At 57.9% G+C, this 14,602-nt stretch overlaps 1 protein-coding gene across 5 annotated transcripts; it reads right to left on the reverse strand.

The window, feature by feature from the left end:
* Window positions 1-2,308: 2,308 nt before the first annotated feature.
* Window positions 2,309-11,432, reverse strand: CCDC9B (coiled-coil domain containing 9B). Of its 5 annotated transcripts, none has more exons than XR_009185070.2 (12): window positions 11,125-11,432; window positions 10,225-10,338; window positions 9,827-9,934; window positions 9,083-9,235; window positions 8,867-8,989; window positions 8,006-8,205; window positions 7,657-7,715; window positions 7,012-7,065; window positions 6,814-6,913; window positions 6,200-6,242; window positions 3,398-6,119; window positions 2,309-3,087 (listed from the first exon to the last, which is right to left on the reverse strand). XR_009185070.2 is itself a non-coding variant. In XM_023585446.3 (11 exons), exons 1-11 carry the CDS (start codon window positions 11,134-11,136, stop codon window positions 5,580-5,582), a joined length of 1,506 nt encoding a protein of 501 aa, XP_023441214.2. In that variant the 5' UTR covers window positions 11,137-11,432; the 3' UTR covers window positions 2,309-5,579. The 5 variants fall into 5 exon arrangements, 2 of the variants coding, with proteins under 2 accessions (XP_023441214.2, XP_058149899.1); XR_011648409.1 differs by having other exon boundaries at window positions 9,083-9,346; window positions 11,125-11,252; XR_011648408.1 differs by having other exon boundaries at window positions 2,309-6,119; window positions 7,012-7,550.
* Between the last annotated feature and the right edge of the window lie 3,170 nt (window positions 11,433-14,602).

Here is a 14,602-nt window from a genome sequence, read left to right on the forward strand (position 1 = left end):
GCAGAAAATTACCACACAGTTCTTGCCCTCAAGGAATTTACAGCCATGCCAGACAGGAGTCTCCCTGTTGCTTCCCTATTTTCTTAACTTGAAGAATCAGTTTTTGCAATAGCTTATTAGTTAAATAGCAATACGATTTTAAATTTCTTTAGGCATAGTTTCCAGAAACCATTACCATTAAGTCGACAATTACTTAGTGACTACAGTGTGCCAAGAACTTCATATGTCAGCCTCAGTAATCTGTACTATGAAAATCATTTTTCTCTACTGTCTGCCTATAAACCAGTCTTTAAACCAGTAAGTTCTGCTGAGAACATCTCCTTTGTTTCATAGATGGTACTCTGAGGCTTTGTTCTGTGTGACATTACAAACCAGAACGTAAGGATGACATTGAAAGTCTCAAAACCAACTTGTCCAAAAAGAAATTTTGTTGATACTGAGGACTTTCAAATATACACCTCTCTGCTACCTCAGTGTTGAGAGACAGTAGTTGAGGTCCCTCTACTTGTGTCCTGGGAGCCACTTGCCCCCTTGTCTCCTTCTTGGTAGTCTGGTCAGTGTAACAGCAGCCAGTCTGAGCTGTAGGCAGTACAGAGTGCCAGGAAGCTCTGGGTAGGAGGCTGTGCATTCTTAGGAGAGAACCCTGAACTGGAAGGTAGGAAACCTGGCCCCTCAACAATGACGCTGGTTAAGGCCTATGACCTCTCCTTTTTCCTTACCAAATGGGAATTTATGAGTTCAAATGGAGATAATAGGTATGAAAAGGCTTTGAGATCTTGGGACTGAAATTATAGAGTATACACATGAGCTAATGAATTTTCAAAGGGACATCTCTCCCTTTGGGCAAAAATGATGCCTGGAAAGAAACATGAAGAGACTAGCGGTCAACATTACACCAGTGTCCAGACTAACAAATGAGAAATTCTGGGGGTGGGGCTCAGCATGCTGCTTCAGCCAGCCTCCAGGTGATTCTGGTCCACAGTAAAGTTTGAGAACCACTAGCCTGGACTTTCCCTCTGATTCCGTAACTTAGGGTATTTCTCTTTTGACAGATAGTTAGGGAGGTGACTTTCAACCCTTTGTCTTGGCTGAAGCAGGCTCCCTGGCTGGGGCTGGGGGGTAGGAAACACAGTGTTCCCAGAGTTTGCAAGAAAAGGGGAAAAGCCTACATTGTTACTTGATGGTTGCCTAAGAACTTGCCCTGGAAAGCTTTTTAAGGAAGAGGCTGGCCTGAAAGAGGCCCCCTTCTCCCTCCCCTGAAGGTACTGATGTGTTTGCCTCACCTCCTGCCCCGGCCGCTGCTTCTCCAGCCAGTCCTTATAAGGAGCAGTGGGTGCCACTTTTGCTCTTTCTGGTGCTGGGTCTGCGCTATTTCACTTTGCTGGGCATCAAGTGGATGCTTAATGAGGGGCTGTGACGTAAGGCCCAGCAGACTTGTTGAGAGAAAGCAGCTACAGTCCCTGCTTTATGCCTATGCTTTAAGGCTCCTCTCATTCCCTTTTCCAGCCTGAGTTCTCTGCTCAGTAAGGCTGTGGTCACCCTGTGTCAGGCCTTCCTCAGAAGCCCTCATAACCCTTGCTCAGAAAGAGGTACTGTGCCAACGTCTGTGGACACTGATAAGTGACTTGCTGAGAGGCAGAAGGGAAGTAGTGTTTTTAGTTTCTCCTATTCCCTTAACCTCCCTGGTTGAGTCCCAAAAGTAAGAAGATACAGCCTTATGGGGATCTTCGCCACTTCCTTTATTCTTTCGGGGGCTAGTGCTAGCTTTTCCTGTTAACTCCTATCTCAGCTGCCAGGGTTGGGACTAGAGTTGACTGGTGGCCAAACCTGCCAATCTTGTGTCTTCTTAGATAACTAGGACCTTTCCTTTGTATCTAGGGATCCCCAGTTACCTCTCCCTTGACCACAAGAAAATGCAGCCATGGAGGCATGGAGGAAACTCCACACAGGGGTTGGTTTTCTGGGGAAAATATTAAAGACCACACAATCACTAATGCTGTAAATAGATGAGAAGAAGAGCCACTCTGAATTGTGAGAACCAGTGTGTGAAGTTAAGGGGGAAATGTTTAGGACGTCCTTGTTGTGGGGCCAGTGTGTGGGGGCAAAGAACACTCACAGTACAAGCAGGGCCAACTCCTGAGGCTTTGAACTAGACTGGACCACCCAGGAGGATTAAAAGAAGCTCACTGTTCTGTAGGGGCTGCAGATAACTTTACAAACCATCTCTCCAAGTTTCCCTGAGAGTGTATTGACACCTGGTGAAAATGAGGCTAGAAGAGAAGATAAAGGATTTTAAAAAGCAGGCAGATCACACCAAATGAGATCTTTTATTCAACAAATATTTATGGAGCCTTTCATGTGCCAGGCTACTGTTATTAGAGTGCCTACTGTGTGCTGGGTATATTTTGCCTATCCTTATCTCTAATTTTCTCAACAACCCTTCAAGGTGGGTAGTATTAGTCCACTGTGTAGATAAAGAAACTGAGGCTTATAGAGGTTAAAATTGACCAAGATTACCCAGCTAGCACATGGTAGACCTGGGTTTCAGCTTCAGTCTGTCAGACTCCAGTACCTTTGCTTGTTTACTCCACAGTGCTGCCTGTCATCAAAAAACACTGCCCTTGAAATCTGGTCTATGGCATTTCCCTTTTGCCAAGGTGAGTTGGGCTGGGACACAGACCCCTTCTGCCTCTTCTGCCCTCCTCATTCTGGCACCTTAGATAAAGCTCTTTCTGCTGGATCCTCACTACACTTGTTTGCTCTTCTTTTTCCAGCTCTGCCCCTAGGTTTCTGATACCACCACTAAAGAAAAACTTCCCACTTTTTCCCAGACTTTAACAAGTAGTCTTTTCTGTTGGTTGGAGAGAAGAAGGGCATCTAAAAGAAAAATTCCCAGCCAGAACTTTAAAGAAAGGTGCCAGGAAGAGATACCACCAGCCTTTCATGACACCGAGGTTTGTGGGAGGTCATCTGACTTCATTTCCCTCTTGCTCATAGCTGGTTCTGTCATGGGGGCAGCGGGGCCAAGCTGGATGGACAGCTGGGGGTTGCTTTTGTGTCAGGATACTGAAGAAGAGCTCCCCTGTTCTGAGAAAAGCTCAGTGTTATTTGCCTCGCATTACAATCTTCCTCCAGTGAAGATGCCCTGTGTCCAGTCTCCATTCTGGCCATCCTGTAGGGACTCCCATGACTTCCTTTCTCCTAACATCCTTCCAGATGATTCCCTCCCCCTCTCCACCTTCCAGGAGAGAAGCCTGCTTCTCCATAGCCCATCTGTTAAGCTTTCCCTACTGCTTAGGTCCTGTTGTGAAGACTGAATCTGAGTGCTGCCCAATTTCTACATCCCCCATCCCATAGTCAAATGTGCCTTGACATAGACCTTTTCATGAAGGCACACCTCTCTACTTGGCAGCACTGGGAGCTTGGGAAGAGTATGTGACTCGTAGAATGCAAATTGTTGATCAAAATAGCTTTTGGAGATATTCACATTCAAGGACTCTGTATGAAATACTCTACCCCAGAACCATCCTTTGGGAGCCATAGATTCCAGGGTCTGTGCCACCCTCTAAAGCCATCTTCACGTGACTAGAAGGCAAGAGGAAAACTTGAGTTTAGAGTCTTCACCCCTGGCGAGTCATATCTCACAGGGGTCTTTTTTCTGTATGTGTAGGAACATCCCCAAGTCTTTCCAAAATTCCTGTTTGACCCCACACCAACCTCTCCCACTCCCTTTTATCCCATTCCTGACCCGCTTCCTCATTTTCCACTACAGGAAGTTGATACCATCCATTCACTGCCCTCTTCAGCATCTTGCCCAGGAGCCTTAGCATCCTACCCAGCTCTGCAGCCAGGAAGCCCTCCTCCCCCCTGGGCACCTTTCTCCCCACCCTCCACAGAGCCAGCAACAAACCCTTAGGATTTAGACTGTCCTTGTTCCCCAGCTCTCCATATATACTAGTCCACACCCTTACTACCCAAAAAGTATGGTCCAGGAACCAACAATGTAGCCATTACCTATTAGAAATGTGAGTTCTCTGGCCCACCCCAGACATACTGCTAGAATTTGCATTAGCCTGCACATTAAAGTATGAGAAGCACTGCTCTTAGCAGCCAAGAGCCAGTGAGCCCTCGGAGAGAGGACGTCTGGGCTGGGATCCTATGGTTTAGGCCTCACACTCAGAGGACAGGTGAGAAATCCTGGGGAAGATCTGGACATAGCATCGATCCCAAAGGGGACATGTGAGGCCCAGGAACCTCAGCAGAGAGAAGGGGAACAGAAGGGAGCACATGGTGAGATCCAAAGTTCTGAAAGCAAAGAGCACGTGAAACAAGAAAGAGAGGAGCACCTGCCTTTGCCAACCAGAGGTGGGATGGTTCCCTTTGGGGTCCTACCACCACCCTGCCCCAAACCCCTGCTGAGCACCTCCAGGCAACATGCCTGTTCAGCAACCACTGTTCAGCCCGGAACTGCCACATGACTAGGTTTCTTTCCTCCCTCTTGCTGGCAAAGTCCCCGTCGCCCACTGGCTGGATTACTCTTAGTGGGTGCTCAGGAAATGTTTGTTGAATAGAGAGGAAGCCACAGCTTGTGCGGAGTCTGGGTAATTCACCAGACGTGGGCCCCAGGGGAGGGGCAGGAATGGAGACTTAAGTAGGAAAGACAAGTCCCATTGTCGCACTTAGCTGAAGGCATTGCTTCTGTCTCCCTGAGTCCCTGTCTGATGCTTTGCATGGCATGGTTGGAGAGGTGGTAGGGGAAGAGGAAGAAGGAGTGGGCAGGAATGACCAGGGCCTTGCTTCCACTCAGGGGGCACTTGATGTCTGACCTGGAGGGGATTCCTGGCAGTGAGTTTTCCCATTCTACTGCGGTGAGCCGAGGCTGTCCCCCACCCCACCCCACCCCATTTCAGAGAGGAGTCCTTTCCAGAGACCCTCCCTTTGGCAGAGCAGACCTGACCTCTGCTTTTCCATTCCCAACCCTATCTCTACCAGCTGTTTGGCCTTCCTTTCTCTGGGCCTCAGCCTCCTCTTCAGTAAAGGAGGGAGGCTGACAGGTGGCTGCCAAGGTTACCCTGATTCTGCCATTCTAAGGCATCTGGGGCTGTGAGTCACTGGGCACAAGGCATGGGAAAGAGCCCAGGCCCCGGCTGCCATGCCAGCCACAGAGGCTGCCTGGACCAAGGAGCCCAAAGCTGGCAGCTGAGGGGGGAGCCCAGGTCCTGGGGGAGGACGGCAAGCCAGCCGCAACAGGTGCTCAGTGCTTCCAAGCCTTGCTCTCTTGCCATGGCGGGGAAGGCTTGTGGTCCAGGCAGCAGTCGGCCAGCCCAGGGCTCCCCAGCCTCAGCATGGGAATACACAAGGGGCTGGGCCTACTCGTAAAACATACATATGCATGGGGACACGTGCAGGGAAGGAGACAGCTCCTTGCCCTTGCAGCATCGCTTTGCCAGAGAGTTTGCCAAACTGCTCAGCCAGCCTGGCAGAAGCCACTGACTACCAGATGCTCATCACATAGAAGACTCTTGATTGAATTCCCTCCTCCTCTCCCCATCCTGGCTCCCCAGCTCCAGGAGCTTTACTCAGCATTTTCCTGCAGGGCCAGGACCCCCTGTCCTGCTCCTCATACCTCCTGTGCCTCTGGCCCTTTGGCCAGTTCCCCTGGGAGGCCTGCTTCTCGGTGCCAGGCCCTGCCGGGCCCCACGCTTGCCAAACCCATCTTCTCTGGGCTCTGAGGGCCTTCCTTCCCTCTGTGACTCAGAACCAGTCTGGGCTTCCAGCTCAGCCTGGTGGTCATTCGACCCCAGGGGCTGCTCTGAACCGTCCGGCCAGGTCACAGGGCTCTCCTGGGGCCCAGGCCTTGGACTGAGCACACACATACCCTCCCCGGGCCCAGGGCTGCTGGCCCCTCCTGGAGAGAGGTCAAGGGGAGCCAAGTCAGTCTTTTGTGGAGAGCCAGGAGCCAAACTGGCTGTGGAAGTTCCTGACTCCCCTTTTTGTCCCTCTGGGGATGCCAGGGCTGGGATAGCTGCCGGGGCACTCTCAAGCCTGCCCAGCTCTGTCCTGTTCGACTTCTGCACATGTTCCTCCTCGCTCGGAGTCTTTCTGGCATTTTGGCTTCCCTGAAACAAGAGATGGGTTCTGTTGGCTGGTGAACTCAAGGCTGATCCCAGCCTACCCCATCCTCTGCCCAAGTACCCACCTCTTGACTCTCCAGCTCCTCCTTGTCTTCCTTCATATCCCACCTGTAGAAATATAGCATGGGGCAGGCCCTCCTCCTAGCTCACCCCCCCCCCCCACACACACAACACCCGCTCTGTAGCCAGTGGCCCAGGTGAGAAGCTAATGCCCAAGGGTCTCATAGTGAAATCAGAGTCAGAAAGAGGCCCCAGGATGTTTTCCACCCAGCCCAACCTTGTTCCCCAAATCCGACCCTTTCCTCTGAACACAGACCATCCAGGTCCCATTCCAGGCCCCCAGCTGCTGTTTATGGCCAAGCCTGCAGCTCCCTGAGTTCTATGGGGACACCAGGCATGTCCCTGCCTGAGAAAGGCATGCCGGCTTCCCCAGGGGGAGGTGACTGCAGTAATTACTGCCAGCCTCCCCGGGCACCGGGCTCACTGCTGCTGCCTCCACCGAGGGCCCCTCACGGCATCTCATTAACCTGCCACCAGGCAGCAGGCAGCAGGGAGGTGGAAGTCCCGGGGGCTGAGCGGACACCTGGCCTGTGCCGGTCCCACCCTCCCAGGGCAGGAGAGAGCCAGGCAATCAGCAGCCCCAGGTGCCCCCCTTGATCCTGCTTCCGCCACCCGTTACCTGCGGGCCCTGCCGGTCAGTCTCTCCGTCCCCCGGGCTTTGCTGCCTGCGGCCGGTGCCTGCAAGAGTCTGCCAGATTGCCCACCCCGGGTGGTACCACCTGCAAGGGATGACCCATCAGGTCAAGAAGAGAGAGACGTAGCAGCCTGGCTCCTCCACCAGCTGACTGGAGCCAGCTTCTCCTCCACCCCAACTCACCTTTTCCATCAGAGGGCAGTGGTGGGGTCTGCAGCTTCCCATGGCTCCTGGGACCTTAGGGGGTAAAGGAAATGGGGTAGGGTGGATGCCAAAAGGTCCAAAGCAGAAACACCAGTTTCTCCAGGAGCAGGAAGCTGGTGGTCCTTCTCTTGGTCCATCTGTGGGTTTTCTGCCTCCCCAAAACAGCCCTGGCCTTGGGATCAAGAGAGCTGGGTCCTGTGCCTGCTTTGCCTCTCCCTGGCTCAGTGACTCAACAAGCAATCTCACCTCTCCAGGCCCAGCTTCCTCTTTCATAAAATAAGGGGGCCAGCATTTCACAGACAGCAATGGGGTGAGGGCAGGGGATCTAGCACTCCCACCCATGTGAGACCAACGCCCCCACAGCATGCCAGTGTTGGCTTCTGCATGAACTTCCTCCCGAGACCGTCCAGGGTTAGGACCCGACACAAGAACGGTGGGCTTGGAGGGTGGGAGGGGAGGCCGTGGTGCCCATCTTTGATAGTGAGGAAGAAAGATGTTCTTCAATATTCCTTCCAGCTCTGTAAATATGTAGGAAACCAACAGAGAAAAGAGAGGAAGAGGAGAGTGAGGGATTAAAAAAAAAAAAAACCAAGGGGGGAAGGAGATTGAAGGGTGTTGACTCACCCCTTCTGCTGCCCACCCGGGCCACACCCTCTTCCCTGGACTTGCTGGAGTCCTGTAACCTACGTAGGTACAGAGAGGGGGTCAGGCTGTTGGGTGGCAGGGTGCACAGAGGCTGCAGCAGGGCCTGTACCAACACCACCTCCTTCCACCCTAGCCCCAGAACTGAAAGCACCAGGGAGACAGGGGCCCAAGAGAGGTGGGGGACCCAGCACCCACACAAAGCCCTGAGCCCAAGGCCCAGCCACCCCATCCTGGGGAGGGCCACACCAGCCCTCCAAGCTCGGCCCTGGTTAGGTCCCCCCCATCTCCCCACATGTCGTCCCAGCAAGTGCCCAGCCGTGCCACCCACGTGGGCTTGGCCTTGTCCAGGTCCCACGGGCGGCGCCAGTCACCCCGTGCGTCTCTGTGCCGAGCGAGGCGGGCCAGGTCGATCTGCTCCCGCTCCTGTTTCCACTGGGCATAGTCCCAGCCCACGTCCAGGGGCCCCCGGACGGGCCGCCAGGGAGCTGTGCCTGGGATCAAGCCTGGACTCTGGCACTCCCGGCCGCCCTGTAAGGAGAAGTCACTCCGCAACAAGGGGTAGAAACAAAAAGAGCCCTGGGCTGGGAATGGAGATCCAGAGCTTCTCCCACCCCCTTTCCTTCTCAAGGCTTGACTCCTCCATCTAAGAATCAAGTCCACTCCATCTCTGAGGAGCTGTGTTTGCTGTGGGCATAATGGAAATCCACTCTTTGCTGTGTGTTTGGGGACAAGTTCCTTGACCTCTCTGTGCTTCATCTCCTCATCTGTAAGATGAGGATAATAATAGCATGATCCCAAAAAGTTGTTGTGAGGGGTGTATGGACAGGCCCAGGGCGGGAGGGGTACCCAGAGGCTGCGCGCAAGAGCAAGGGCTAGGAGCTGCTGCCACCTAGAGGTCACGGCTGGCACGTGGCCAGGGCGCCCATGCCCCTTGCCCGCTGTCCAGGCTAGGGGCGCTGTTTCAGATCCAGCTGGGCTAGGGCGCTGGATCACATCTCTCCTACCCTGCCTCCTACCGCTGTGTCTGTGAGGCCACCAGGGCAGGGACTGGCCAGGTCAGGGATGGAGGGGGGGAGTTCTTGGGGTGCTGCCGGAGCCAACAGATGGGAAGCACAGACGACTCAGCTTCTCTGCCTTCCCCAATTGGGGACCCCCACATCCATGTCCCCAACCCCTCCTGAAGAGGTACCTTCTGTGTAGAATCCGAGACGGTGGCCGGCGGGGGGCGGCTCTGGCCCCAGCCCCCTGCAGATGACCCATCTGCCCCCTGGTTCCTGGCTCTGGTGGGCTTTTCACTTACAGTCCGCTTGGCCTGGAGGAGATGAGAGACCAGCAGTGTCCCCAGAGCCAAGCAAGGGGGAGCGGCGCTGCCCGGTGCCTGCATGTCCCGCAGGGCCCTGCTCACCTCTGCTTTGTTTTCCATGGTCACGGCCAGCTCCACCCACTCCCCCGAGCAGAAGGCCGTGTGATCCTCCCCGTCCTCGTCCTCGAGCATCTCAGTGGCTGCGCCAGGTCCGGGGGTGCTCCTTGCCCACTGCCTGCTGACCACTCGCTTCTCCTGCGGAGTGAGGTGCCTGCACCCTCAGGCCACCTGGGCAGAGCTGGGCAGGAGCTGGGGGCTGGGTCCTCTGGGTGGTCCCCCAGGCCCAGGTTCCAGCCCTGGCCCTCCCTGGAATGCCCACAGAGAAGCTGACTCCCGCGGGCATTCGCATGCCAATGGCATTAGGTTATGCGGGGCCCAGGGCCACCCCACCCGAGGGCTCAGGATGCCAAAGTGGCCCGTCATCTCTGAGCTGGGAAATCCAGGGTGCTTGGACAATGGGGCTTTGTCGCTCAGACATTCATCCTCAGCTTCTCTGTCCCCCACGTCCCAGAGGGTTTTTCGGCCCTGAGGTCGGGGGTTTAGGAGCAGCCTGTGCTCTGGGACAGCGGCACAGGGCAGTGGGGCTAGAAAAGGGCAGAAGGAGGCTTCTATTTGGTGACCTCTCAGCTATGGCCTGGGACAGCCGTGGCCTGGGGCAGCAGTGGCCGATGGGTCAAGCCCAGAACCAGAGTTGGGCATAGAAGAGGAGCTGGGGCCGTCATCCCCTGGCACAGGCTGGGCCTCCACCTCCTTGCCACCCCAACCCTTCTCCCAGGTGAGGCTTACGCCAGGAACCTGGCTGATGGTGACCATGAGGCCGTCGGGTCGGAGGAGCGGCGACGGGGTCCCGGACGCGCTGCCCTGCTCTGCCTGCCGACAGTCCTCCTGGATCTCCTGCGGGGGGGCCTGGGGTCAGCACGAGTCACGGCCCCCCAGACACACAAAGACCCAGACGCCGACAGGCCTACGCGGAGTGACAGCCGCGGGACGCCAGGGGGCAGAGGCACTGCGCGGCTGAGTCCCCAGCTCCTGACCAGGCCCCTGAAGGGACCACGCCCACCCTACCTGGCCCCAGGCCCAGGACACATTCCTGAGCCTGATGCCGACACCGGGAGGGCAGGCCAGGCCAGTCTGTCCCCCGTCCCCTCCCCCTGCCGGCTGGGCCCATGTCGCAGCCCACTCACCTGGTACCTGCGGAGCAAGGCCTGGTTCTTCTTGCGCAGGGCAACTATCCTCCGGTCCAGCTCTGCGTCCTTCCCCTCCTGCCTGCTCACTGGGAGCTCAGCCCCCTGAGGACCCTGTGAGGGCGGGGGGACCAAGCTCCAGACTGCTGGGAGCACCCTTCGCCGGTTCCCCAACTTCCGCATTCGGCTCCCTACACCCAAGGAGCAGACCCCTGGCCTAGAGTGAGGGTCACCAGGGAGGGAAGAGGCTTCGCGGGGGACGGTACGTGGGAGGCCCTCAGCCCCCACCCCAGCCAGGCCTGCCTGCCCGTCTCGCTGCCTCGTTGGGACCCAGGCCGGCAGCTCCCAGCAGAGGGCTGCCCCTCCCCCGGCTCTCCAGGGAGCTTTGCTGCCGCGCAGGGCTGGAATGGGAGTTATAAATGGCTCTGGCAGCAGAACCTGCCGTGACTGGGAAGCTGCCAGGGGATCCGGGGAGGTCGAGGGGGCGCTGTCTGGCTCCCAGGCCCAGAACCACAGAAAGAAGAGAGGGCCCTGTTCCATCCGGGGCCCTCAGGCCCTGGATCCCACTCCCCAGGCCTGGAGGCAAGGGCTGCTCCCACAGGCCGGCCTCTCCAGGCGCGATCTGCTGGTAGTTGGGGCAGGAGACAGCCGGCTCGGCCAGGAGGCCCAGCAGGGCCACCCCGGGAACGCCGGGCCTCCGCAGCGAGATTCCGGGCGTCTTCCTGACTGGCCGAAGGGGCTCTGTGTGGCAGTGCCTCCGCCCAGCCCCTCACCCCCCCGAGGCGCAGCCCCCTTCCTCCCAGGCCCAGCTGTCCCCAGCTGCCTCGAGTGTGGCTACCTGATACCCCAGCCCTCTCCCAGCCCCAAGAAGCCCCCCACCAAAGGCAAGGTGCCACTCACAGCCGAGTGCATGGCAACAGCGGCCCCGAGAGAATTCCAGAGCAGCCCTGGGGGCTGAGAGGGAGGAAAGCCGGAGCTACCGGAGCCGGGCCTCTGCCGGCCTCTCTCTGCCGGCTTCACCGCTCAGCACACGAGATCATGTTGTGATTACAAAAGACTCCTCTGGGCTCCCAGCCAGGAACGCTGCGGCTGCCGCCTCCACCCATCGACTCTCAGAGGGCGACGACCGGGCCACCGGCAGCCAGCTGGCCCTGCCCAGCACCTCTCCCTGTCCTGTCCCAGCATCCCCAGGCGGACTGGCAGGGACCTATCCTTGGCAGATCGAGCCCACACAGGCGGCTGTGGCTGCCCCAGACCTTGCCTTGACCCAAGGTCCTGTGCCCCAAGAGGACCCCAACCCGGGCCAGCCTGCAGACAATATGGGCCGCCAGTGTAGATGCCGTCCCTCCTTCCCCAGTGTTCCCCCAGCCCAGATGTGCCTCCCCACTCCTGCTTGCTCTCCCCCTCAGCGTTGGTTGAATTTGAGAGGATCAAGAACCTCATCCCCTTGGGAAGCAGACTTGGCCCAGTGGTTAGGGCGTCCGTCTACCACATGGGAGGTCCGCTGTTCAAACCCCGGGCCTCCTTGACCCGTGTGGAGCTGGCCCATGCGCAGTGCTGATGCGCGCAAGGAGTGCCCTGCCACCAAGGGTGTGTCCCCCGAGTAGGGGAGCCCCATATGCAAGGAGTGCGCCCCGTAAGGAGAGCCACCCAGCGCAAAAGAAAGTGCAGCCTGCCCAGGAATGGCGCCGCACACATGGAGGGCTGACACAACAATATGATGCAACAAAAAGAAACACAGATTCCTGTGCCGCTGAAAACAACAGAAGCGGACAAAGAAGAACATGCAGCAAATAGACACAGAGAACAGACAACTTGGGGGGAGGGGAGAGAAATAAATAAATAAATACATCTTTGGGAAAAAAAAAAAAAAGAACCTCATCCCTACAGATCAGCAAAAAGAACCGCATACCTAAAATAACATTAGTCAGTCATCCATCTCGGGCAAACATTGTCCTCTCTATATTTTAAAATATAGCCACTCCTGGGAGGCTCACCATTTGGATTGGGGCCCCCTGGTATGGTGAGCCGGGCCTTCCTCCAGGGCCCTTGCCACCACTGCTCAGAGCTAACCGTCAGCCTTCCCCCTGGTCTCCCCAACTCCACGGCCTTCCTGGCCCTGCTCTCCAGGGCTGGCCCTTTCAGTTCTCGGGACGTGGCCCAGGTGCTGGGGTCCCTGCCCTCTCCCACGCAGCCCTCCTCAGGAAAGCCTCTGCCCTAATCTTCCCCATGCAGCTGAGACTGGTCTCCGTGCCCCAGGGGTGGGAGGGGGGGCAGCTAGCCTGCCAGTCCTGCCCTAGGGCCTCTGGAACTTGGAAGTGCTGGGAAGGGGGTGGTGTGTGTCTGCATTAGGAGCACCCGGGTCTTTTTCAGTAGTTACAGGGCCTGACAGCCAAGCTCTGAGGTGGCAGAAGCTCCTGCATTCCTCAAATCCTCATCGACCAGGCCTCAGTTTCCCCAGCCCCATGCTACCACGTGTCCCCTTCTGTCTCCAGGGCAGAAAGCCCAGCCGCCTTCTCTCTCCTCCCCAGGCCAGCCCAGGCAGCCGGAAGTCCAGCCTCTGCTCCCCTTGAACTGCCCCTTCCTGCCCACCGTGACCTGCCCATTTCCCGTCCCGGCCTTCACACGGCACCTCTGACCCCAAGCCCGATCTCTGTCGCCCCGGAGTTCCCATCCTGCTTAGAAATGCCACTGCTCCCCCCCTCTCTCTTCCTTTCCCGCCGGATGTTCCCACTGAGTCAGACCCGTCTGCTTTCCCAGTGTCGGTGACGCACCCAGGCTCCTCGCCCCGCGCCTCTCCCTCCCGCACATCCACACACACTCGCCCCCGTTCCCCCACCCTCTCATCCCGCGCCACACAGGCCGCCGGTTGCAGCCCAGCCTCGGGGGGCAGGGGCGGGCCCTGGGCAGGGGGGCAGCCACACTTCTCACCTTGCCTTCCCCACACGCTCTTGTTGGGGCTGGGAGGCCCACAGAACGCTGGCCTGGGAGGGGGGTGGCAGCTGAGACCGAGTGTTCCCACCCTCTTTGGAAGCCGGGTCCCCAGACCAGGTCTGAGGACGAAGGGCATAGATGGAGGAGGCTGCAGGGGTGAAGTCTGCCTTCCGCTAGACCCCGTTCCCAGCGGAGGGTGGGAGCAGGAGAGCAGCAGGGGGGACAGGCGGAGCAGCAGTCGCGGGTGACCCAGCTCTTCTGGAAGGTCCTGCAGAGACTCAGAACCTTCCAGACTCAGGACCTGACCTAGAGGCCAAGCTTTCTGGGCCCAGCAGGCTGGAGGCCCACATGCCCAGGACAAACCAGCAGTGAGGACAGGGGCCCGCGGGAGCCTTCCATGTGCCTCCTCGTGTTACTTACGCCACACTCGCGCCCTGAGCAGCCCCCCTGCGTTCTCCCACTTCCTCCTGAGTCTGCGGTTGGCCTGTCTGCTCCCACTTAGGACGGAGACTCCCTGACGGCAGGAATGGTGTGCCAAGTGCCTCTGGGTCCCCTCCCATGCTACAGACCCCCCATCAGCCTTACGGAGTGAACACGTGCGCGAATAGCCCACTTGCCCTGCGCACACCTGGGGGTATCCCATCCATAGGTTCTGGCTCCCTTTTCCACCCAGAATGCAAGCAGTCCTGAGGGAGACGGTGGGTGGGGAGGACCCTCAGAGCACCCTCCACTCTCCTGGGGAGAAGTCGGCCCTGAGGCGGCGGAGGCGGGGGCTGAGCTGGGTGGTGGTCCCGGGAGACCGCGGCTCTTATTCTTGCCGCCGCCAGGGGGCAGCCGAGTCACGGAAGCCCGGCCGCGGGGGGCGCCCCGGGGGCGCCGGGGGCGCCGCGTCTCCCTCTCTCCCCTAGTGCTCCTCGGGCCTTGTTCCCCTGCGGCCCCGAAACTCCCTCCCAACTCCCCCAGAAATAGAGAAACCACCCGGTAGTAGAAGTTTTATTTATTTTTTTGATGAAACTGCAACGCCGAGAGGCGGCGCCGACTTCCCAGGACTGCACGGCCTGTCTGCCGCCGCGGCTGGGGCCGGGCCGGGGTTCTCTTCCAACCTGCCCTTCCAACCCTGTTTCTGCTGATCTTTCTTTCCTTTCCCCCCTCTGCAGGGGTGGGCCAAATAGCTCAGCACATCCCCACCGCTGGGCGCCCGCAGCTGAGGTCAGCGGAGCGCACGCCGGAGCCCCTGAGGCGGAGCTGGCTGGAGTCCGGGCTTCTACTTGGGGAGAAAAGGGGAGCGAAGCCCGCAGGGGAGGCCTGCCAAGAGCACAGCCCTGGCAGAGAGCCACCCATGGGGGGCGGCGGGGGCCCGGAGGCCTAGACCTCATTCACTGTTTCCAGAACGGCTGCCCTGCTGGTGGATGAGCAATAAAATAGAAGCACTGTGGCCCTTGGC

This window comes from Dasypus novemcinctus, chromosome 3 (assembly GCF_030445035.2).
Source record: "Dasypus novemcinctus isolate mDasNov1 chromosome 3, mDasNov1.1.hap2, whole genome shotgun sequence".
In the NCBI taxonomy this organism is placed as follows: Eukaryota; Metazoa; Chordata; class Mammalia; order Cingulata; family Dasypodidae; genus Dasypus; species Dasypus novemcinctus.

What these genes read in the sequence shown, in the direction of transcription:
- CCDC9B (XM_023585446.3), bottom strand. An exon ending in CCATCAGCCAGGTTCCTGGC is followed by an intron (nt 9,236 to 9,826) that starts GTAAGCCTCACC and finishes CTCACTCCGCAG; the next exon opens with GAGAAGCGAGTGGTCAGCAG. An exon ending in CTGACCGGCAGGGCCCGCAG is followed by an intron (nt 6,243 to 6,813) that starts GTAACGGGTGGC and finishes ATATTTCTACAG; the next exon opens with GTGGGATATGAAGGAAGACA.